The following is a 23,163-nucleotide window of genomic DNA, read 5'->3' as shown; positions in this document are numbered from 1 at the left end:
GGCAACAACTTTTCCCAAGAGGACCCATGGATGTTTTAGCCAGAAGTCAGTCTGTACAACTTGCAACAGCATGGCATCATATACACAGAATGAGTGTACTTAACTGACCCATCTGCAGACCACATCTGCTCATCTGTCTCCTTTAAAAAAATGTGTGGCCACATATGGTAAACAGACAGTTACAACCACGGACTTTTGAGCAATTTAAATCATGTGTTTAGCAAGAATGGACAGATTCCTTTTGCCAAACAGTTTAATAGAAGATAAATTATTGATATGAACCAATTACTTTATACAATTTCGTATCGGGTTTGTTGAACAAACGACACTAGCTTTGCCATAAATTTAACAAGCAATATGTTGTAAAAATTTGTGTAATGTAATGTTGAAAAAAAAACACAATTATAGGACACTGTCTGACCATAAATGTCTTTGATGCTGCTATCATGCAATGCCAGAGTAACTACTTTGTAGTTACAGCGGCTTGACTTGCCTGAGAACAGAAAGAATATCAGAGAAGAGCAAGGAGAGAAGGAGGAATTCAAAGAAAATTATTAAGCATTTTAAGGAAAATGAAAGTTCCTCAACTAATTATGTGAAACTGAAGAACTGCTGAATAATAATAAACGCAAGGAGATACTCCCAGAGGAGAATTCTCAGCCCAGTTATCTTTGAAATTCTCCATGATTTGCTTCTCACGGATCAGCTTTGGCAACAAAATTAATGTTTTTTTCAGATGAGTCTTAAAGTTGTTTCACAGCAATTAGCAATAAGGGCTTCAATTAACTGGGGTTTTTTTTTTTATCTAAAAATTCTGTCATTTTCTGTATAAATTGGGTGATTTTATAAAACCTAACAAACGTGATTCGTCAATTTTTTGACTGTGGGCATTTTCAAGATTAGTATTACTTCCACCATATACAGTAGCCACCTAAAAGTCAGGTTATAGAGAGACATGTCCTGACTTATTGCACAATGTGCTCAAAGTAATTTACTTTCAGTCTGCTCTGTAATACACTGTGGAACAGAGAATCAATATTTTAACTGAACAAGTCCTGTCTCAACTACTGCAGTCCCAGACTTTGCTTTTCTCACCATGTCATAAATATGCAAATTCTTTTATTATCTAACACAGTTTTTTTTTTTCTGAAATAAGTCACCATTGAAATTAGCCCAAAGGGAGTTCATTATCATGGAAACTGGCACCTCAACAAAACATTTTGTCAATTAATTTTTATCATGCTGTATTTAGTCAACCAGGTATTGTATGATGGGATTGGCAAAAATGATTTACGTTAGTGCTCCACGTTGCATTGACAATTTCTGATTAAGCAGGTGTTAGAAAGACATTCTGCCCTGAAACAGAACCAGCAAAGTTGCACTAATAAGGGCTGCATTCTATTTAGAGGAAATTCTGTTTTTGTGCATTTTCTACAACTAACTAGCATACACAAGTGCAGAAGTAGAATGCAGTCCTCATTAATCCACCTTAGATTAACACCATATATTGAAGTGTTATAAATATCGCAAGTCATATTGCATGTTTTCCTCGTAATTTTCATCCCTAAGTTGCAGGTGATAATAACTGAAAATATCCCAAATTAAAATCAGTGAATTACTTTTCAACCATATTCACCAATGAAGCAAATATTTTACAGCCAAAACACTGTAACTTTCACAAAACTCTTCTCCATATTCACAGATAAAAAAAAAACAAAAAAAAAACAAGTGCAATGTAGGTAAGACTAATTGCTCACAAGCAATTTCAATGAATCCTATGATAAGGTAATTACAAGAAAAAGTTTTTCCAATAAGTCATCTTGTCTGACCTGGTTGCAGATGGGACTGTTGTCATTGGCATCCATGACGGTGACCTCCACAGCAGTGTGAGTGACGTATAGGCCATCGCTGGCTGTGATATTCAGCAGATACCAGTCCTGCTGCTCACGATCCAACAGATCACTAACGTACACCTTCCACTCCCCCTGGATAAGAGCGAGGCTAAACACACCGCGCTGATTTCCACCTGGAGACAACACACATAAGAATCAAACACACTGAATAGAGAAGAAAGACGTGAGAAGGCATTGTGAGCAAACTGGAACTACAATTCATTCATCCACAAAATGAAAATGGACGAGGTTCCCTACCCATCCACACTACCGGCACACACAATGATGCAGTACCCTTAAGTGCAATCAAAACCTATATCATCATAATGTAAGTGGGGCAACACCATGGCACTGCAAAGTTTAAATCTTTGACCCTTTATGACCAACTCTTCCATTAGTCTAATTTGTATAATAGCAGAACAGAAGGCAAATCTTCATCATATGCTGGCACTGTCGCACAGTGTTAAAAGAATGATAAACACTTATTATCAAGGTGAGAGCTTTTTTATAACGCCAGCCTTTTAAAATATGTATAGACAATATACAACCTTCATTTAGAAAAAAGTTGGGATGCTGTGTGAAGTTTAGATAAAACCAGAATGCCGTGATCTACAAATCTCATAAACCTATATTTTACTCACAACAGAATATAGAAAAAGGTATCAAATGTTGAAAGTGAGACACTAAATAGTTTATGAAAAATACCAGCTCATCTTGAATTTGATAACAGTAACATCTCTAAAAAAAAAGTAGGGAGAGGAGCATCAAAAAGCTGGAAAAGTAAGTGGTACTAAAAAAAAAAAAAAGAAAAACTGCCTGGGAGACATATTGCATCAAATTAGGTTATTTTGCAAATGTTCAGTAACATGATTGTGCAAAAAAAAAAGAAAATCGCCTTAGAAAGGCAGAGTCTCTCAGAAGAAAAGATGGGTGGGGATTCAGAATTCTGCAAAAATCTAATCAGGTAACATCTCTGGGTAAAAGAGACTCAGCTGAAAATCAATATTGGATCATATACTTGATGATATTCTGGCTCTCTGACAGCATTGCCCAAGCAATGATTTCCATGACAGAATCATGCTTGTTTTTTCTCAGGAAGTCCAGAAATCAGCGCCCATGAACAGTTCACTGTGGCATCCAAAAATGCTCTAGCATGCAAAGATGGAAGTCATTTGTGAACATGATCCAGACACACTATTGTCTTCTCTGGGTTAAAAGTAATTTAAAATGAACTGAACCAAGTAAAAACAATACTATGGTCTGACTGCTCTGCTGTCAGAATCACAATTTGACATTTGTTGTGGAAATCAAGGATGCCGTGTCCTCCACCCTAAAGAAGAGTGGGACTATCTGGCTTGCCGTCAGTGGTATGAGCGTGCATTAGAGATTGTGGAACTGGAAACTTGCACATCTCAAGAGGCACCCTCAAGCAACATATACTCCCCTCCAGATGATATCTTTTTCAGGGGTGACCTTATAGTAGAAGAGTCCAGGCGCTGCACCGGTCTGTCTGCAGGCCAGACATCTCCCCAATTGAAATGTGTAGGGCGGGATGAAATGCAAAATACAACAAAGAAGACCTAGGACTGGTGAGCAGCTACAATCAAGAATGGAACAGCATTCCACAGCGGCAGAGCTCCTCGATGTTTGCAGGTTGTAGTTCAAGGAAGATGTGATACAACAGAGTGGCAAACACGGCTCTTTTCAAACTTCTTTGAGAACTGCTGTTGCTATCAAATGAAAAAAAAAACTTGTCTCACCTTCAACATAACGGTTTCTGAGTTCTGCAAGTCACTGCATTCGGTTTTTATTTATATCTTACACAGCATCCCGACTTGTTGGGAACTGGGGCTGTATATGCTGAAGTTGTACATGTTATACAGTTTTTACAGAACATTCTATTTCACCTATTTTGCATGTTTATTTTTTAGACACGATTTCACTTTCATCCATTTTCTGTACCATTGAAATAGTTTTAGTAGAACGCGCACTGTGAAATATTAAAATGAAGGGGAAATAAAGAAAAATATATCCGGCTGGTTTGCAGGTCAGCGACTTACTAGTTACTCATGCAAATGCTGAACATGGACAACATATAAAAAATGGACAGGGCCATAGTGACTTCATCCACTGGTTTGTGAACTGCCGTTTAGGGGTCTAAAATCTAGGCATTTAGACCTTACTATCTTGGTCTTTTTCTACCAGCTTTCTACTAAACCACATTTAGCTGATGGCACCATAATAAGCCAAGTAAAACATTTGTATTTCCTAGGAGAAGTTGACAGGTTTGAGCTGAGTGTGCAACAGCAGAGAGAGCTGCTGTAGCTGCTAATGAGCAGCAGCACTCTGACAACGTACTTCCAACAGCGTCAGAACTAAAAAAGGAAAGTGTATCAGTGACAATCTTTTTGGAAGTAGTTTAAAATGGTAGTAGCTGTTAGTAGTTAAAGAAAAGAATTGTCAACATTTGGGTAATAAACATTCACTATTAAAGGGGAACTCCGGTATTTTTAAACCTAGACCGACTTTTGCCAAACTGTTCTCGGTGAGTAGATAAATGTGTTTCATGCCAGAAATAAGGTCTAGGTTTAAAAATACTGGAGTTCCCCTTTAATGCAACTAAGGAGGTTAAGGAAATTGTGTTTAATTTTCCACCCTAAACACAATCACATCTCACTGCTGAAACTACAAAAATTGAGTAATTTTGATTTGATCACCTGTGATATAAAAGCTAACAAGGCGGTTTTGATCAGTGCCATCTCGATCTCTGGTCTTAAGAACAGCCACTACCTCGCCGAGGGGATCACTCTCCTTCACCGCACCTCTGTAGAACTCTCTCTCAAACCACGGAGGGTTGTCGTTAACGTCTGACACAGTGATGGTTACCACTGCTGTGGAGGATAGGGGCAACAACTCAGCCAGATCAGAGGCCACAACTTCAAAGCTGTAGCTGGAGCAGACCTCGTGGTCCATCTGACCCACTGTGGTGATCCAGCCTGTTTTACTATCAATGGCAAAGACAGAACTGGTACTGAGAGGGCCAGTGAGGGGCTGAGTGTCCTTCGTCAAGTCCAGATTGTAGATGAGCAGAGGCCCAAGGCTGTAGGTTACCTGTGATGTAAGAAAGATTTTAAAAGCGTCGTTAACTCTTTAAATCGAGAAACATATTCGTATAAAAATACAAAAAAAAAATACTGAAAGGAATTTAGCTGTCACACCTGTCCGTTAGAGCCCCAGTCTGGATCAAGCGCACGCACTTGGATTGCTCTTGTTCCCGCTGGCCTCCCTTCCATCACTGTGGCCACGTAGGTGTTCGTCTCAAATGCTGGCTTGTTGTCATTCACGTCTAGAATCTGGAAAATAACAAATGGTCTGTGATTCAGCTACGTAACATGTAAATATGTCTCAAAAGGACAATGTAATTAAGAGTAAGATTCCAAGTCTACATTTTCATAAATCTAGTAAATTAATATCTTTAATTCCTTTGTTGAATTATTTTTAATCTAATTAACTGCACTACACATTTAGGAATATCTCTATCATGATTTAAATATGATCTCTTTAACTGGAAATTAGGAAGAGAATCCCACTCCTTTGAGTTTCTAAGTGCCTTTGTGTTTTGCACACATTTTTCTTTATTTATTTCAGTTTTGTATTCAGGAGAGGTGATGGTGTCAACCGGGATCTCATCAGTGGGTCGGTTGTGGCTCAGAAAAAGGAGCAGTCGTCTGCCAATTGGTTGGCAATTTGATTTCTGGTTTCAGAGAACCCTATGTCAACCCCAAGTGTCCTTGCGAACACAACTTGTGGACCTCTTGTGCAAAAGACCCGTCATCGTCATCCATACTACAAGCACTGGGCAGAATTTTAATTTCAAATTAAATGCGGTCGATTACAGGGCCATAGCTTTTCTAATACTTCTACTAAAGGTAGAAAAAAACAGAGGCATTTTTCCCTAATTCCCTAAGTCATTTTTTCATGAAACTGATGTTCAGCAAACATTTTAACAAATTCTTCAGCGAAGAAGTGAATAAATTGATAAATATATTGCTCATTATGCAGAGTAAAACTGCACTGAAGGTGATGGATGTACTAACAGTGCTGATATCAGACCTACATTTTAAAGCAATATATCCTAAAGTAATTTTATGATAAATATGTGCATTTATCATAAAACTACAGCAATCTGAAGCTATTTTTTAATGATACATTGGTTTTCAGACTGTAAGAAACAGAAGCATCCAATATAATCTAATCAAAGTTCAAGGGACATGTCACCTTGTTGCCCCTGCAACAGTCAACATATGATTTATTTTTCCTCACCTTTTCTTCAAGTTGTGACACTTTAGAATTTCTAGTTGTCAACTCCTCCCCTATTTTACATTTTTCTTCAATACACTAACTTAAACTGAATACCAACGGGCTCTTTGTGTTGTTGTGTGTCACCAACCTTTACTTCAAGGTCCACAGTGGAGACAGACTCGATCAGGTCTCTTCTTGTTGTTGCTGCGACCTTAAAGCGGTAAATGTTGACAACTTCGTAATCCAGGGGCTTCAGCAGACGGATGAGACCCGTCTCCTTCTCCACCTGGAAGGTCTCACCCTGGTTGCTGTCAGGCATCTCTCCTCCGACAGCAGTAAAGAGCCCCGTTTGCCCAGGGCCAAGATACACGGACCCCAGCGCTGTTCCTACTGCTGTGTCCTCAGGGATGGTGAAGGAGTACTGAGGCTGGCTGAACGAGGGAACAAATGCATCTGGGGGGACGACGTGGATGAAGGCTGACACCAGGGAGTGCTTGGGTGGAGAACCGCAGTCTGTGGCCTTCACAAAGAATGACAGTACTGTTCCCTGAAGGTGGTCTACCGCACTTTTAGTCATCATCCAACCACTATCGGGCTCCACCTGCACACCAGCAAAAAGACACCAGCTTTTGAGACTTTGATATCTTTGATTCAAGGCTACTTCCAAAATTGAATCTATTAATGTATGACAATACAATTCAAGCTTAAGTTTGATATGTCCACTTGTTGAAAAAAGCATAATTTTTAAACTTCACAGAGTTTTGTTCCATTTGCATCAGATGTTCTTAATTTGTACCTTACTTGATTATTGTTGTAGTGAATGTAGCATTGACGGCAGTGTACTGTTAAGATTAAATGTACAGACATTTGTAATCTACAATAAAAATATGGCTCTTATTCCTTCAAAATGGGGTGGAGGTGTCAGGTAATAATATCCCCATCAGGCTATATTTCACACATTTTGCGCTTTGAAGAGGTTTAAAAACATTTGCTGAGGTTCGCATTTGGTTTCATTTGATGTAATTTTGTGTATTATGCGTTGACTTTAAAATGATGATATGAAGGGCAATCTTCAATCTTCAAAATTCAGTTAATTTCACTGACCTCCAAAACGTCAACCAATGAGAGCCGGGCCTCACTGTAAAGGGAGTACGTTATCCTTCCATTAGAGCCGGCATCAGGGTCAGTGGCCTGAATCTGTGTGACCAGAGAACCTTTAGCAACATTGGCTTTAATGCTCAGGCGGTACTCCACGGCTCTGAACTGTGGGGCGTTGTCATTTTCATCTGCCAGAACCACTCGCACTGTGCAAAATGACGCACGTCCTGCAAAAAAACCAAAATATCAATATACGTGACACCTACAATACCAACCACAAGGGCTACCACTCATACATTACTGTTACTAATATGTTTGGCCTTCCCATCAGCTGATCTGAAGAGGTTTTTATGTGGAAAACATTCTGGTTTGTATATACCTCCACCATCGAGGGCCATGACAGTCAGCACCATGTCCTTGTAAAGAGGATTTTCTCTGTCTAATCTCTCAACAGTTGATATGACCCCATCTGCATCGATGATGAACTGAGTTTTCCCCAGGTCATTGATAAAGGAGTAGGTGATCTGGCCATTCAGCCCTGAGTCCTCATCTGTAGCACGAACCTGGGGGTCCATACAGAAATTCATATATCAGTCATTTCAATATTAAAATGTTCAATGTAATACTTATTACAAGTCAAAGCGACGCAAGAAAATAAATAAATCACCTGTATGACTTTTGACCCCGGAGGAGAGTTTTCCTGGACCTCAGCCAGGTAGAACCTCTGGCTGAATACTGGGCTGTACAGATTAGCTCCCAGGACTCGTACAATCACCTGGGAATCACAGTCTCAAAACATCATCCTAACAAACATTGTCTGCTGACATTTTGTTGATACCATCACAATGAGTAACTACCGGCTGATTTGTAAAACATGATCACATCAAAATACGAACATCAAGCCCATAAGCAAATAGCAAATTATGTAGACTATAGACCGCCTGCAGAGACTGGAAACTACATATACTTGCTACAGTATTTATGATTGCAGGGCCAAAAAAAAAAAGATCTGCAACTATCCAATTTGTAATTATGGGACAGATGTGAGCATATTTTTCATTTAGTTGCTAATCTTCATAGTAAATCTGATATGACGTGATATTAACCTGCAGAAAACTCTGGAGAGCTGAGGCAGATGTTTGTAATTATGCAAAAGCGAGAGATTGCTAACAAAGGTCCCTCTGCCTTCGGTACAAGATGTTGACAAGGGGTTTTAAAAATTGCAAAACATTTGACAGTACAAGATTGTAACTGGCAATGAGTGGTTTCACCTGTGCAGTGTTGGTGAAGACTCCATCTGACACAGACACATTGAGCTGATAGAAGAGTTTCATGCCTTGTCTCCTCTTGTTAGACAGACGAAGAACCCCTGTATCTGGCTCCATCATAAAGGTTGTTTTCTCATTTCCTGAAAGAATACTGTACCTGAAGGTAAAAAAAGAAAAAAAGAAGAAGTATACAGTGCAATAATTTGCTTCTTGCTGAGCCAAAACCACTCGACAAAAAGATACATCAAAACTGACAATGTCACCTACTGTGATTTTCTAAACCAAAACAAGATTGCCTGTTAGGCATTGTGCTTTTCTAAAGACTAAAACTATAGCTTTTTAAAACATCCTACTTTTTTACCTCAGCCTTTGAGCATCACAGATATCAGCATCTGACGCCTGGATGCAAGTCACAAAATGTCCCCTGGGAGCCAGCTCGCTGACAAAGGTCTCGTAAAGAGCTTGGCTAAAATTAGGTGGGTTGTCGTTTGTGTCAGTTACAGTCACAGTGACACTGACATCACTGCTAAGGGCAGGTTCTCCACTGTCTGTTGCTCTGACAATGAAGTTGTAGCGCTGCATGAGCTCATAGTCAAGCATGCGTGCTGTAAATACCAATCCACTGTTGCTGTCAATTTGAAAGTAGTCGGAGCTGTTGTAGATGTCAGATAGGATCTGGTAAGTTACCACTGCATTCTTTTCTGAGTCTTGGTCCTGGGCAGAGACCTAAAAGGAGACAAACACATTGTGCAAAACTTCAGATCTGATTTGTTTACCTCGGCATACTCCATGCTACAGTGCAAACACTTTCCATTAGAGAAAGTAGACAATGTATATGTTTCACCAAGAGTTTGATAAGAACAATCAAATCCACATCTGCAGTATTGTTTCAGAATGAGTTCCAAAGGTTTATAGATTTGGGCCGCAGTTCTTTGGAATATTATGAACCTCAATGGCTTATTTCGCTCAAAGCAACAACAAAAAAAAAGACTTGTGAAAAAGTCAACAGCAATGTTTCTATCACAGAATCAATGCAGGGACACAAGAATAGCCACAAACGCTGTTGTTGCAAGTTTCATGTAGGAGCAATTGTCTTACTGTGAAAATAAAACCAGCAATTGACTCACTTTGTGGAATAAGATTTTGTAAATATATATATCTTTTTTCCATTGCTTTTTCTGGGCACAGCAAGATTGTAAGGAAAAATAATGCCAGCCTCACTGGCTGAGTTGTGACAAAATCCATTGTACAAAAAGCTATGTCTTGCTTTTTGCTGGTTTAGTCATCCCAGTAGTCTGATGGAATCTCAAAACTACTGTCCAAAATTGTAGTTTTCCTAATTGTTTGTCAAAGTGACAAGTGAGAAAGTAAATGGACAAGGAAAAAGATTTTTATTTTGTGCTTTATATGAATCAGTTTAGCACCGTCACCTCACAGCAAGAGGGATCCAGGTTCAATTCCCAGCTGGGAAATTTCTGTGTGGAATTTGCATGTTCTCCCTGTGTATGTGTGGGTTCTCTCTGGTACTCCAGCTTCCTCCCACCACCCAAAAACATACATGTTTGGTTCATTGGTGACTCTAAATTGTCCCTAGGAGTGTCCCTTTGTCTCTGTGTGGCCCTGTGATGGACTGGTGACCTGTTCAGGGTATACCACCCTGCCTCTCACCCAATTACAGCTGGTATAGGCTCCAGCCACCCCCCGCGACCCTAAATTGAATTAAACGAGTATAAAGAATGGATGGGTGAATCAGCTCCATTATTAAACTGTTTTTGTACTACGGCTGGTAGGCAGCTGCTTTTGGTCAGCTCTGTGTGCAAGCGAGTATCAGCATGTATGAACGGATAGTGGCTTAGAACAGTGAAAGAAGAGGGGAACAGCAGAACACAAACAATGTTTCAAAATTCTGGCAATTTTTCCTGGTTTGCAAGATCTTTGCCTTCAAAAGCTTTAGCTGTCTCTAATGATGTGGTTACAGCTCAGCTGAAGAGGACACATTTTTACATCCAGGCACACTGTCACCAACAACGGCCTTGTCCTATTTTATATGCACATTTCCCTCTGCGCAGTGATACAGTTGACAGTTTTAGTACACTCGAATAAAAAAGGACTTCTACATGAAATTTGTCACAGGAAGGTTGGTGAATCTCCTTGTGTTATTAGGTCATCATACCCAGACAGAGAATTTGCTGTTGAGTTTTCAAATATATATATCTTATTGGCATATGGTGAGAAGGGTGAACAATATGTGGTTATGCTTCAGCCTACACCCCTTTTGGAATAGTCATAATTTAGTATTTATCTTGTATTTTGAGAATTTCTTCTGTACTTTGTTTTGAATAGTCTGAATAAACTTTCAAAGAATCAAGCTAAAGATAAATAGCACAACAGGCCAGTGTCCTAAAAAGTACACCATGCATTCACATTAATTAAATATATGTAGTAGATATTGATAATATAGTGAATTGCTTTTTGTCAGAAAAACAGCAACGTATAAGATTGAAACACATAATACACAAATAAAGCCACCTCCTATATACATTACTCCACTGCAGAAATATCAAACTATCATTAAAAAATAAATTATTTGACATCTAATATTTGTTTGCAAAACTGCTGAATGGGGTCTGCAACGTGAACAGATAATCAGGGTACACACTGAACTGACTTAACTAAGACACACACACACCAACACACCTGTAAAACAGACGTTCCGGTGATGGAGTTCTCAGACAGGACCGTGGAGTAAGAGGTGTTTTGAAACAACGGGGGGTTGTCATTCACATCCAGTACAACGATGTCCACATCGACCTCTGACTTTGCCCCAGTCAGTGTATCAGTAGCCTTCACTGTTAGCCGGTAGTATTGAGTGGTCTCGTAGTCCAATGGATAAATCACACCGATGACTCCTGTGTCAAAGCCAATGTCAAACTGCAGGGAAGGGTCTCCATCTGTGATGGTGAAGATGACATCCTGGCCTTCAGGACTGCTGGCATTGATGCACAAAACAGAGGTGGAGACAACCACATCCTCTTTGACAGTGACACCGTAAAAGGGCTTGTCAAATACTGGCATGGCTTTATTTACAACCGTTACAGGCAGCTCCACCTCGCTGGACAGACGGGGGATGCCTCCATCGGTGGCTACAAGAATCACCTTGTATTCTGTATTGGATAAATCTACTTCAAAGGCTTTCTTTAAGATTAGCTCTCCTGTCATAGGATCCACCTGCATAGAATTGAAATTGATATTTTGGAAGGTAAGAAACACATCACTGTGAAATTCAAAATCGTTACAAGATATATTATAGACTCCAATGAAAACTAAGAAAATTGAATTCAAAGCAGGACAGTCAAAGCTGTCACCTCAAAGTTCCTGTGCTGCGTCTTAAGGCTGTAAGTGACTTTTCCATTCGGACCGTAGTCCTGGTCAACAGCCGAGACCCTGAAAACGGCTGATCCTGGCTCTGCCTCCACCTGCACTGCAGCGTAATAGGGGAGGTTCACAAACTCTGGAGCATTGTCGTTCACATCCTCCACCTAGAAGAAGGTAGTTATTTCAAGAAGAAAATGTCAGACTTTTAAGTGGGTGTATCATTGGATAAAATTATTCATAACAGTTGTTGTGTTGATAACTGTCAGTGTAATACCAGCAAAGGCATCTTAGCAGAAAGATCACTAACCTCTTTTTTTGATTTTTGAATAGATAAACGACTTTATCTCGGTGTAGCTAAATATACATAGCATAATGTAGGTTTTTTTTAAGAATCTGATTAGTCTCATGTTTCACCGAAGACAATTGATTTGAAATTTTCAAAGCAGACTTAAGGTACATAAAAGAATAACTGAACTGCAAACTAAGTCGCTGACATCCAAAACTGCAGATGGGCATAAATAAGTGAATAAGCTGATTCATAAAGAAAAAATAAATAATTACAAAACTATCTTGACAGACTAAACACAATAGATATTCAATATGAAATTCATTAAAGCAGGGCTGTGCATCTAATGGAAATTCCTGACAATTACGGAAACAAGATAATCAAGATAACACAATTTGGGAGGTGCATTTCCTTTTGAGATGACGCTCTAATTCAGGCTTCTGTTCTAAATACAACACTGCACTTTTCTTTACAGCAATTAAACGTTGCCTTTGGTGCTCTGAAACAACCCAAATTCACCCCCTGCCAGGCCGTGGCAAGTCGAGGTCAGATCAAACCGACTTAATGGGAAAAGAGATTTTAAATCAATACTTTGATTTCAAGAAGTCTGATAACAAGGAATACGAGCATGAATTATTTTATCTAAAGATCAATGCGATACCCTCACCCACTGAAAAAGCACTCTAAATGCCAGAAACAATTTGTCATCAGCACTGAACTGAAGTCCTGCTCCCGACTGACAGTGAGCTGTCATAGCGTCTCACTCATTAAATCTGACTTTGTACAAGGATTCTGTCACTCCTTTCACTACTCACCTCATCTGGTCTGAAAATACCTGTAAGTGGCAAAAATCTCCAGTGTCAGAGGAGATATATTTGCACTCTGCACCTACCTGCACTTGCACAGTCACCCTGGCCACTCTCAAAATCTCATCCTCTCTGCTGACTTCCACCACCAGCTCGTAGCTCCCCTTCTCCTCGCGGTCAAAAGGCACGCCGGTGGTGAGCACCACTCCACAGGTGGGTCGGATGGTGAAGCGTCCTCCAGGGTTCAGCAGAGTGTACTTCAGCGGCTCATTAAGGCGGTGACCAACTGTATTTACGACAGTCACTACAGTGACATTGGGTATGTTCTCTTGGATGGAGGCGGAGTATACCGGGAGGTTGAAGAGAAGGCCGCTGTCTATAGCTTCTCTCACGAGCACTGTGACCGATGATATGCTGGAAAAACGTCCATCCCATACCTTAAAGAAACAAAACATTGTATTTGGATCGTTTTATGTTGAACAAATATTTTGTGATTCTCAGATATGAATAACAAGTAGTTATATTGGTCATTTATTTTTATTAAACATTATCTACAATGCCCTCTTGTTTCATAAGAAAAACACTAAAAACCACCCTGCATTCCCATACACTGAATAAGAACAAGCTCTGAGACCACAGTTCCGACAGTTTGACATTGGCCAGTCCAAGCCTATCTGAGATACAGGAAGTATAAATAAAAGTTCTGATATGTCATTCCCACTAATGGCCAATCTCTTACCTTCACATTAAAGCGATAACGGGCTTTATTGAGGTTCTGACTGATGACAGTCACAACTCCTGTGTAGCGTTCCACAGAAAAGTACTCCAAATTGCTGTCTACCAGAGAGTAAGCTAGCTGGGGTGTGACAGACTTGTCAAGGTTAGCAGTCATGTCAGGGTCTAAAGCCTCAATCCTGAGGACTTCCACTCCCACGTAGGTAGGCAGCAGGAGGACCGTCTCATAAATGTCTTGGGAGAACTTTGGGGGTGAGTCATTGATGTTGATCACCTAAGACAGGGTGAATACAGGAAGAAATAGCATCTAAAATAACATTGATAAAAATGGGTAAAAAATGGTTTGTGACGCAGTAAAAGCTGAGTAGTTGACTTGCCTTTATAACCACCTCTGCCGGGCTGTCAGCACTCATTGGAGGCTGACCACTGTCTCGAACGTGAACCCGAAAGAAGAACTCTGGGAAGGTTTCGTAGTCCAGAATGGCAATTGTTCTAAAAATTGTACAACCATGCAAACAAATCCATTACGAAATGTATTTGTTCATAAACAGGTGAATTAGACAAAACAGCACGTCACCGACCTAATTTCTACAGAGCACTGGTACCTACCGAATCGACCCAGTTCCAGAGTCCACACTGAAAAACATACGAGCGGTCTCATCTATTATCTGGAACACTAACAGGGCATTATGATTGCGGTCATTATCAACTGCCCGAATAACCAAAGGGTTACCATCCTCTCCCATGACCACACTGTTGAGTGGAGCAGCCTCACTGACTGTGCCCACATACCTGTTAAAAAAAAATAGGGAAAATTCTGAGAGAGTACCACTCTCCTTAAATCACAACAGACAATTGACACCTTTTGTCAGCGATCAACGAAGCTGAACAAAACAAGCAAGTGGCATATCAGTTCCAAAGCTCTACTTATCTATAAGTCAACACAAATACCTGGTTTGTTGGAATTGAGGTGGGTTATCATTCACATCCCCTACTTGAACAATGACAGTGGTGCTGACCTCCACTCCAGCCATGCTCAGCGCACGCACCATCAGAAAGTAGGATGCTGTTTGCTACCAGAACAAAAAAAAAAAAAAACTCCAATTAGCTTTCAAATGGCACCAATTCTCCAAAGGACACTTGAGAAAAGCTTTTCCAGGTACTTGGCAGCTAGGTTGTTGCCAACATCATGACCAGCTTGCCAAAGTACTTTAGTCAGACTCAGTCACAGATTTAGGCTGTCAAGTTTTGTCCCTTTATGTAATCACAAATTAAATCTGCAATATTGAGAAAAGGTTTCTGTGCTTCTTCTAACAAAAAAAAATTGGCATATTGCTATCTTATCATTTTTTTATCCCTTAATACTGGTCCAGATTCCCCTGACAACTGAGATCTCAAGTTTTTGAGAGGCAATATAATGATAAAGTTGACTTTTCGTAACTAGATCAAAAACAATTTAGGGCTGCTATCATAACTTTCTGCAATGGTGCCACATTAGTTTTCTCTTTCGTATACTACTTTTTTTTTATCACAATACAAACCACTTCACACAAAGTTACTCTAAATTTCAAGTAGTGTTTGTCTTGCTTTCACTTTTTAAACATCCTTAAAAACTATCACAAAAGAAGCCCCAAAATTTCCTGGAGAACTGAAATTTTGTTTCATACATCCACTGAGTTTTACGACTCATTTGCCACGTTTCATTCTCACCAAACATTAGATCGCATTTCACATCAACAAACCTCAAAATCTAGCAGCTTTCGAGTAGTGATTACGCCAGTGTATTGGTTAATAAAGAAGCGGCGCTCCTCATTGCCTCTGATGATGTCATAAATGAGCGGTGAGCGACTAAGGGCAGTAACAGTGGTCACATGTGTTCCAATTTTGCTGTTCTCCATTATCTGTAAAAGCAGACATCAGAGATACATTTAAACATTTCGATGAGCCATCTCATCAAGATCTTAAACCTCCTGCAAATCAGTCAAACAGTTACCATCCATCTTTGCCAAACACCTTTAACCCATCCTTATTCCATCTAACTCTCCCTCCCAGCCCCCTCTCCCATTAAAGCATTGTGCCATTGTCTTTCTCGTTACCTCAGCCTGATACTCCTTCTGAGAGAATTTGGGTTTGGAGAAGTCGGAGAGTATTAAGAAAATGCGAACTGAAGCTGTGGCCGTTAATGGAGGAAATCCACTGTCTGTGGCACGCACAGTGAGTGTGTAAAAGCCCACAGAGGTGAGGTCCAGGTTCTTTGCAGTGAAGATGAGGCCCGTGGTATTATCAATAGCAAACACACCTCCGGTGTTACCTGTAAGTAGCAGCAAAGTTGTAGTTATTAATGTAAATACAAATACAAAACTTAATTAAATTTACATAGTTGTTAAGACCAAATGTGAATGTCAACACTCTTTAAAACAGATTAAATTTCCTTGCATATCAGATCTTACCTGCTTCAATAGTATACGTGAGCTGACCATTAATCCCATTATCTTTGTCTAGAGCTGTCACCTGCAGCACAGAAGTGCCTACAGGAAAAGTCTCATAGGCCATAGCATCATACACAGTGCTTGTGAAGTAGGGAATGTTATCATTGGTGTCCTCCACTGCCACCAGAATACGAGCCAGGTCACGGTTAAATGGAAACTCCTGATCCTTAACCTGGAGCAGGTGAAAAGAGAGATGAACTGTAGAACAGGATAAATGTACAAATTCAGTTAAAATGGGAAGACAGATGTCAAGAGGGGCATCATTAAATGCAGAGAACAGGGACTAGGACATGCTGTGACACACACACAAAGACAGTCTAACTAACTGACTAACTAACTAACTAACTAACTAACTAATAGCCAAGCACAAACACAGAGCTTCTTCCATATTTTCCATCTCACCATAATAGTGAGGATGTGCTGTGTTCTGGCCTCATAGTCCAGCCTGTCCGCAGCATAAACGACTCCTGTTCCAGGATTGACCCTGAACAATCTCATACTGGCTGGGTCCACACTGCCATAGATGGAGAAGCTCAAGCGGGCACGTTCGTCCATATCCGACGCTCTGACCCGCAGAAGCTCCATGTCAGCTGGTACATCCTCAGAGACACTGATGTCATAGGCTGGCTGTGAGAAAACTGGTGGGTTGTCATTGCTGTCTTGTACTCTGATAAACACCTGAGAGACATAGAGGGAGATGTGGAAATTTGCAGTCACCATGATGAGTACAAACTGGAATTAAGTGCTCAGTATATTGTCTCAAGAGATATAGAATTGGCTTTGTTAATAAGAATGTGTGTAGGGTAGTTTCCTACAAAGCCGTATCTCTTTTCTAAGCTGTTTTCTTTATTATTATTACTCTTGAGCTAGACCCTTGTGAAAAAGTAAGTACAACCTCTTTCAGGTCTAAGGTTTTATGTATCTCGACATGATCCTGTGATGGACTGGCAGCCGGTCTTGAGGGAGCTCTGCCTTATTGCTCAATGGCAGGAATGGATTAAGTGGGTACAATAAAAAGATGGAATCAGGACATAAAAAGCTAAATAATCTGGTCCTTACCAGGTCTTAAAATCAATGAATGCAAGCCCAGATGTCCAACAAGATATGTGTAATTATTCTTAAAACATTATTTTAAAAACCAAGTACACTTTTATTCCTTCCATAAGAATTAAGAGGGTAAGCAGTAGCAGCCAAGAGTTACTTGTCAAATACACTCGATTAATTGTTAATTAGCAAGTGTGAGCAGGCTTATAAAAGCAGAAGTTTTGGAAATTTTCATCCAGGTGGATGCTCCGGACCAAGGATAAAAGATATCAGCAATGACCTTGAAGAAACAATTGTAGCCGAGTCCTCATTATACAGCGAGAAAGATTATTCACATGTGGAAAACACTTTAGACAGTTGCCAACCTTCAACCTTGCGTTCACAGACCACGCAATGCTCCGAAAAACTGCCAAAGACCAAAGAGCTACATCTCAGACTCTACATGTCTTTGTGCGTCACTAGCGGCGCCAGGAATTTGATTGTGGGTGGGCCTCCAGAAAACTGGATGGGCCAGTTAAAATAAGCCAAAAAAAAAGAAGAAAAAAGCCAATATTATTTTCCCACCAGAAAATGTGCATACAGGCAGCCAGACACTAACGTTAACGTAAGTCTAACTATTACTTGCCTTGCTGGTGTGAGGGGGTGGCTACGGAAGGACTTGATGGGGAGAGGGCGGCTGAGCTGGATGGTAACGTTAACTCGTCGTACTTAATATGTCGGGAGTTTCCTTTTGGTTCTTTGTGAAGCTATATGAAAACAAACTGATTTGCTTTGTTTTGTCGTGTTTACGTTTCATATTAGCTATCGTCTGTGTCTGTGTCTGTCTCATTCATTGCTTGCTTGAAAAGCTTGCGCACCAATGTCATTCATTTCATTGGATCACTTGCTGGTGACGATGCAGCCTGTGGGCAGAGCTCCACATGTGGGGTAGAAGCCGCTGATTGGTTGAGAAGCTTTCACTGAAATCTTTCCTCAGACTGCTTATTAGACGTACAGCTAGAATGAAAACTAATGCTGTGTCCGAGGGTGGGGCCAGGGCCACCTGAGCCAAAGGTAGCGCAGCAGGTGCTGTGCGTATGTTAACTGTGATGGTTATGACAGTGCAAGTATGGCTTGTTTGTAAGGGTAACCAGATTTTGCCATGAAAAGAGCATGGCAGCATGGCTTGTTTTTACTTGGTCCCATCTGAACAAACCAAAAGACACCTGGAACAGTGTCCTTTGCATAGATGAGACCAAAATGGAGATGTTTGGTCATGAACAGTACCGCGTTTGGAGAAAACATTGCCACAAACACGTCACACCTATTGTGAAGTGGTAGAAGGAGAGAGGATTTGGGCTTGTTTTGTAGCCACAGGACCTGGACACCTCTCAGCCTCTATATACCAAAGTAGTTTAATCTTTAACGGTGAGGCCACCTGTCTGATGAATAAAGCTTGGCTGAAACTGGGTCAATCAACAGGAAAATGACTCCAAGCCCTCCAGCAAATCTACAACAAATTGGCTGAAACAAATTTAAGATGTCAAGTTGTTGCAAGAGCCCAGACCAAATCTAGACCTAAACCTGATTGAAATGCTGTGAAGGGACTTTAATAGAGCTGTGGTTAAACGGATGTCAGCAGACCTCAGCGAAATTAACCAACGCTGTAAATAAGAAAGCGAAATAAGAAAGAAAGCGAAAGAAAAATTCCTCCTCAGTGACTCATAATGTCCAACAGAAAATTACTGAAGGTTGCTGATGAAGGTTGTTCTGTATGCAACTGAATCATTGGGTTTACGTAGATTTCACATTGCTTCTGGATTTTTTTCTATAATAATAACATGGTGCAATATCTCCTGGAGATTTGTTTTAGCATGTCCTTATATTCAAAACTTAAAAATTAAAGAGGTTGTACTTTCTTTTTCACATGACTGCATTTTGACTTAGCATAATCCCATCAAGCCGCTGATATCAACATTTCTCTTACAAGATAGTAGGCCAGCCAAGAAAACAGGAGCACAAAGAATGTAAAAGACGGTGCAACAAAAAGCCCATTTTATAGTCAGCAGGAGATGATTTGAAAAAAAAAGGTGCACAAGAGAATTAACAGCTTCAAGGACAGAGATACAGTCATTTTATTTGATGTGGATCTGGGGGCTATTAGTTGCAGTGCTTCTGCACAAATAGCAAATCAAAACGTTGTGTACCTGTGTCGTGGCAAAGTTGGTCCCATCTGTCACCTGTACAGTCATGTTGTACATGGACTGCAGCTCTGCGTCAAGGGGCTTGGCCACCACTAGAGTCCCAACCCCAACTTGAAGGTCAAACTGCATGTCAAAGCTCCCTGATATCACACACAAACAGTCACACACACGCATGCACACACAAGCCTGTGAGTCACTTGGTATTCACTTTGTGTAGCAAAATCAGGCGCTCGAAATCATTACGCTGGAATTGTTTCGGCCAGGTGCCTTCATCTGGAGCCGGAGGGTCTGTGAAATAAAATGAACTAAAATGCAATGTGATGTAGCAGTGAACCCAGTTGGCAGCATGAAAGTTGTTAACAGCCATACAAACATCTGTCTTATCACTCCAAAACACAACCCATCATAGAGATCAGAAACCCATGGCCAGGTCTTTTCCACAGGCGGTGAGTGTACAGTTTAGAAGCCTAATGTCTGATTAAAGTGAAGCAGAGGATTGATACGTGTTAGGTATTCACCACCATCCTTCGACTCATCCAAGCCTCTCTCTCTCTCTCTCCCTCTCTCTCTTGATATCTGGGAGCCTGAGCTCCTCTCAGCATATGAATACTGATTGAACATTTTTCACAGAATCACTGATGCGTGTTAAGTGGGTGGCAAAACGCTAGGACTCGTGCTTTTATCTTTGTTTGTTTTCTTTTTTTTGTGTGTGTGTGTTTTGGGAGGGGATGATGGTCAATATTACATGACAAGGGATCAATATCACAGTATTTTGAAAAACAAAACTCACAACATGTCATTGCCAAAGAATTTTTTTTAGGGAGTATAACCACGCCTCACAGTTTTTGGTACCATCTGTATCTTAGAAACATCCGATAAATCTTAAAACTTTTAAGCAATATTTTGCTAATAAGCCAGAAACATATATATATTCCTATAGATATTCCACCTGTAAATAAGTTTTGGCTCTTTTTTTTAAGACAACAGCCTTACTTGCAGCAAAATGTAAAAAATTGTAAAAGCTGTTAATATTATATAATATAATATAGTTATAATATAGTTTTTGAGTTGTGGTCTTAGTAATTTAGTGTAAATCAACTTATTGTGTATCACATACTCTCCCAGCACACAAAAGAATAAATATGGACAAAATGAGAAAATGCTAATATATATTGTAAATCAATGTCTAGAAGAATTAAGGAAATTATGCAATTACCTCAGCAGCATCATTTATGCACACTTTTTACTTATTGTGGATGTAAATATGTTATACCTGGAAAAAAGCTAAGCTGACATAATATTTAAGTCTATGGGGAATTATTACCATGTAAGTCTCACTGACACATCAAGTAGTTATGGAGTAACATTACTTTTCATCTACAGTCATGCCTCTGACCACTTTACCAACATCACTGTATTAATCATTGGGTTTTTTAGCTGCAGTTCTGGTTTCTACCATCTCCTGAGGGACATATCTTGCTCTTTAGACCTGAAATGCTTTACTATGTCCATGTTGACCTATGATATTTTATAGCTAATTTAGCAGTGAATACACATGGCTGATGGCTGAAATTAGTGCAAGGCAGCAGTAAAGGTGATCCTAAACAATAATGGTGTAGACTGGATGACTAAACAATTAGCAGCAGCTCACTGAAGCTGTAGATTCTCAAATCACAAGTCAGTCCATGCATTTTTGATATACAGCAGAAATAGAATTTAGAGTTTCTGAAAACTAAAAGCTCATAAGTTACACCCAAATTAATTCTGATAATGACCTTGTTTCCCTGACATCAAAGTAAAGGCAAGCAAGTTGTAAAAATCTGGAAAATCAGAAAGTATCACAGTCAGAGTCAGACTCTATCACAACACATGCACATTTACTTTCCGAAGCAGCAGCATTGCAGCTGAACTAATGAAATAAACCTGTCCAGTCTGGACAGGGAAAACAAACTGGTGCTGTTTGTGTGCGGCTCAGTGAGAATCCTTCTTCAAATTCAGATCAATCAACTCTGCCTTTAGCTAAACAAGGTCACAGCGCTGCCTGCTACACTTTCCGATTTTTTTTTTGAATTCCTCTGAACCTGGAGGCATATGCAAAATTAACTTTGAGCATACCTGTGTCAAGAGAGCAGTTTCTTCCACATGCATTCTGTGGAATGTAGAACATTTCTCTGGCAAGCCGTCCACCTTAACAGTGAAAGAAAAGAAGAGGGGAGATAATCAATATTCATGAGGTTAGAGTAGTCTTTTGATCAAAGCTTTGAATTGTATATATTGTGTTGCAAAGTTAAGCCCTTGGCATTTTTCACATTAATTTGTGTCATTAATTCATGTAAATGGACTTTCAACATAGTACTTTCACAAAGTATGAGTGGTGGGTAGGCCTTGAAGTGAAAAAGAAATAAAAAGCCACCTCTATGTTTTTACATTGACATGTTAGTTACTTATTGACCTCCCCAGCAAAAGGGCCTCACTGATATCAACATTAGGAGCGGCGCACAACATAACACACAATGCATACATTTTTTAAATCTATCTCTGTATGACATGAAGAAGTAGCTGCAATCAATACATTTTCCTTATAACATCTCCACAGACTGAATAGTGATAATCTTTTTTGTAGAGCTATGTAGAGCTCCCTAATAGCAAATTGAGAGACAGGATTAAGCTTGTAAAAAGATTTACTGTTTTCACAGGAGCCAGAGAAGCAGAAGAACCCTGATTTCCATTGTTTTTCCTGCCTGTTTGCAGTTGACCAAATAAGCAATAAAGAACTGAATTACTCTATATTTTATTGATCCTGTTTCTTATCTCAAAGAAGTCTGATTCATTTTGGAATAACCCCAAATGTCCCACACAATAAAATTCTAATACTTTGCTCTTTACAGTTCATATTTCATATGAAATTACGCACCGATGATACTGAACCAGACAGGTGTGCTCGACTGGCTGACAGCCACCACGCCCACCGGCTGAGCAACAGCAGCTGTCTCCGAAATGGAGAAGTTGTAGTACCTCTGGGTGAAAACTAAGGGCACCTGTGAGGGGACAGGTTTGCGAATCCATTCGACATGCAGTTTAACTGTAGACCAAAGTGGCGGATCACCACCATCTTCTGCTTTTATCTAAGAGATAAAAAAAAATGTGAGAAACTATGCATATAGCTGACCACCAAGGAGCTAAAACAGGACACTTCACAAGTGAAAAATGGATAATTAGCTTGATGTGGGGTTAGAATGTATGAAATTAGGCTAAGCAGACTACAAACTCCAGCTTTAAGTGATGTATGTCTCAGCTTGCCCCAACCTTCAAGCACATTATAGCAATGCAGCAAAGCAAAAATAAATCCAACAAACTAATAAGAGAACCTATGACACATTCAACACTTTTGAAGGGGAGAGTCTTTGTGTGTTTGCTCTCTGTGTTAATGAAGGAGGCTGCTTCAGCTAATCAAATAGGAGTTATTTTTTCACAGAAACCAAGAATGAGCACAATTAACAGCACAAAAGGGGTGTTACCAGCTAATCAGTGAATCAGATATGCAGTGCATTTGCAAAAATTAGGTGTATGCGGATAACAGCCACAACCACTGCAGTTTGTGCTTGTGTTTGAGGTAAGAAAAAGTCTGAAACGGGGAGGCACAAGTGCCATTTAATGCAAAAAAATAAATAAATAAATGCAGCTA

General features: G+C 39.9%; 1 protein-coding gene across 1 annotated transcript in view; it reads right to left on the bottom strand.

Moving 5' to 3' along the window:
* The window catches only part of LOC140279283 (protocadherin Fat 3), a 70,453-nt gene that overhangs the window by 20,669 nt on the left and 26,621 nt on the right, over positions 1-23,163 (bottom strand). The window contains exons 9-31 of the mRNA XM_072374406.1: positions 22,393-22,603; positions 21,594-21,665; positions 19,482-19,618; positions 16,654-16,929; positions 16,213-16,423; positions 15,859-16,073; positions 15,505-15,663; positions 14,714-14,835; positions 14,372-14,554; positions 14,140-14,254; positions 13,767-14,036; positions 13,114-13,464; positions 11,926-12,099; positions 11,258-11,788; positions 8,922-9,286; positions 8,564-8,717; positions 7,960-8,067; positions 7,672-7,855; positions 7,299-7,519; positions 6,343-6,795; positions 5,111-5,245; positions 4,610-5,003; positions 1,830-2,026 (exon numbers count right to left, since the gene is read on the bottom strand). Of these exons, the coding sequence (XP_072230507.1) occupies positions 1,830-2,026; positions 4,610-5,003; positions 5,111-5,245; positions 6,343-6,795; positions 7,299-7,519; positions 7,672-7,855; positions 7,960-8,067; positions 8,564-8,717; positions 8,922-9,286; positions 11,258-11,788; positions 11,926-12,099; positions 13,114-13,464; positions 13,767-14,036; positions 14,140-14,254; positions 14,372-14,554; positions 14,714-14,835; positions 15,505-15,663; positions 15,859-16,073; positions 16,213-16,423; positions 16,654-16,929; positions 19,482-19,618; positions 21,594-21,665; positions 22,393-22,603 (5,238 nt within the window). The remainder of the gene's footprint in view (positions 1-1,829; positions 2,027-4,609; positions 5,004-5,110; positions 5,246-6,342; positions 6,796-7,298; positions 7,520-7,671; positions 7,856-7,959; positions 8,068-8,563; positions 8,718-8,921; positions 9,287-11,257; positions 11,789-11,925; positions 12,100-13,113; positions 13,465-13,766; positions 14,037-14,139; positions 14,255-14,371; positions 14,555-14,713; positions 14,836-15,504; positions 15,664-15,858; positions 16,074-16,212; positions 16,424-16,653; positions 16,930-19,481; positions 19,619-21,593; positions 21,666-22,392; positions 22,604-23,163) is intronic.

This window comes from Leuresthes tenuis, unplaced genomic scaffold (genome assembly GCF_036924035.1).
Source record: "Leuresthes tenuis unplaced genomic scaffold, fLeuTen1.0.hap1 SCAF_21, whole genome shotgun sequence".
Classification (NCBI taxonomy): Eukaryota; Metazoa; Chordata; class Actinopteri; order Atheriniformes; family Atherinopsidae; genus Leuresthes; species Leuresthes tenuis.
The sequence above is the reverse complement of the archived record's forward strand: the minus strand, read 5'-3'. Positions and strand labels throughout refer to the sequence as shown.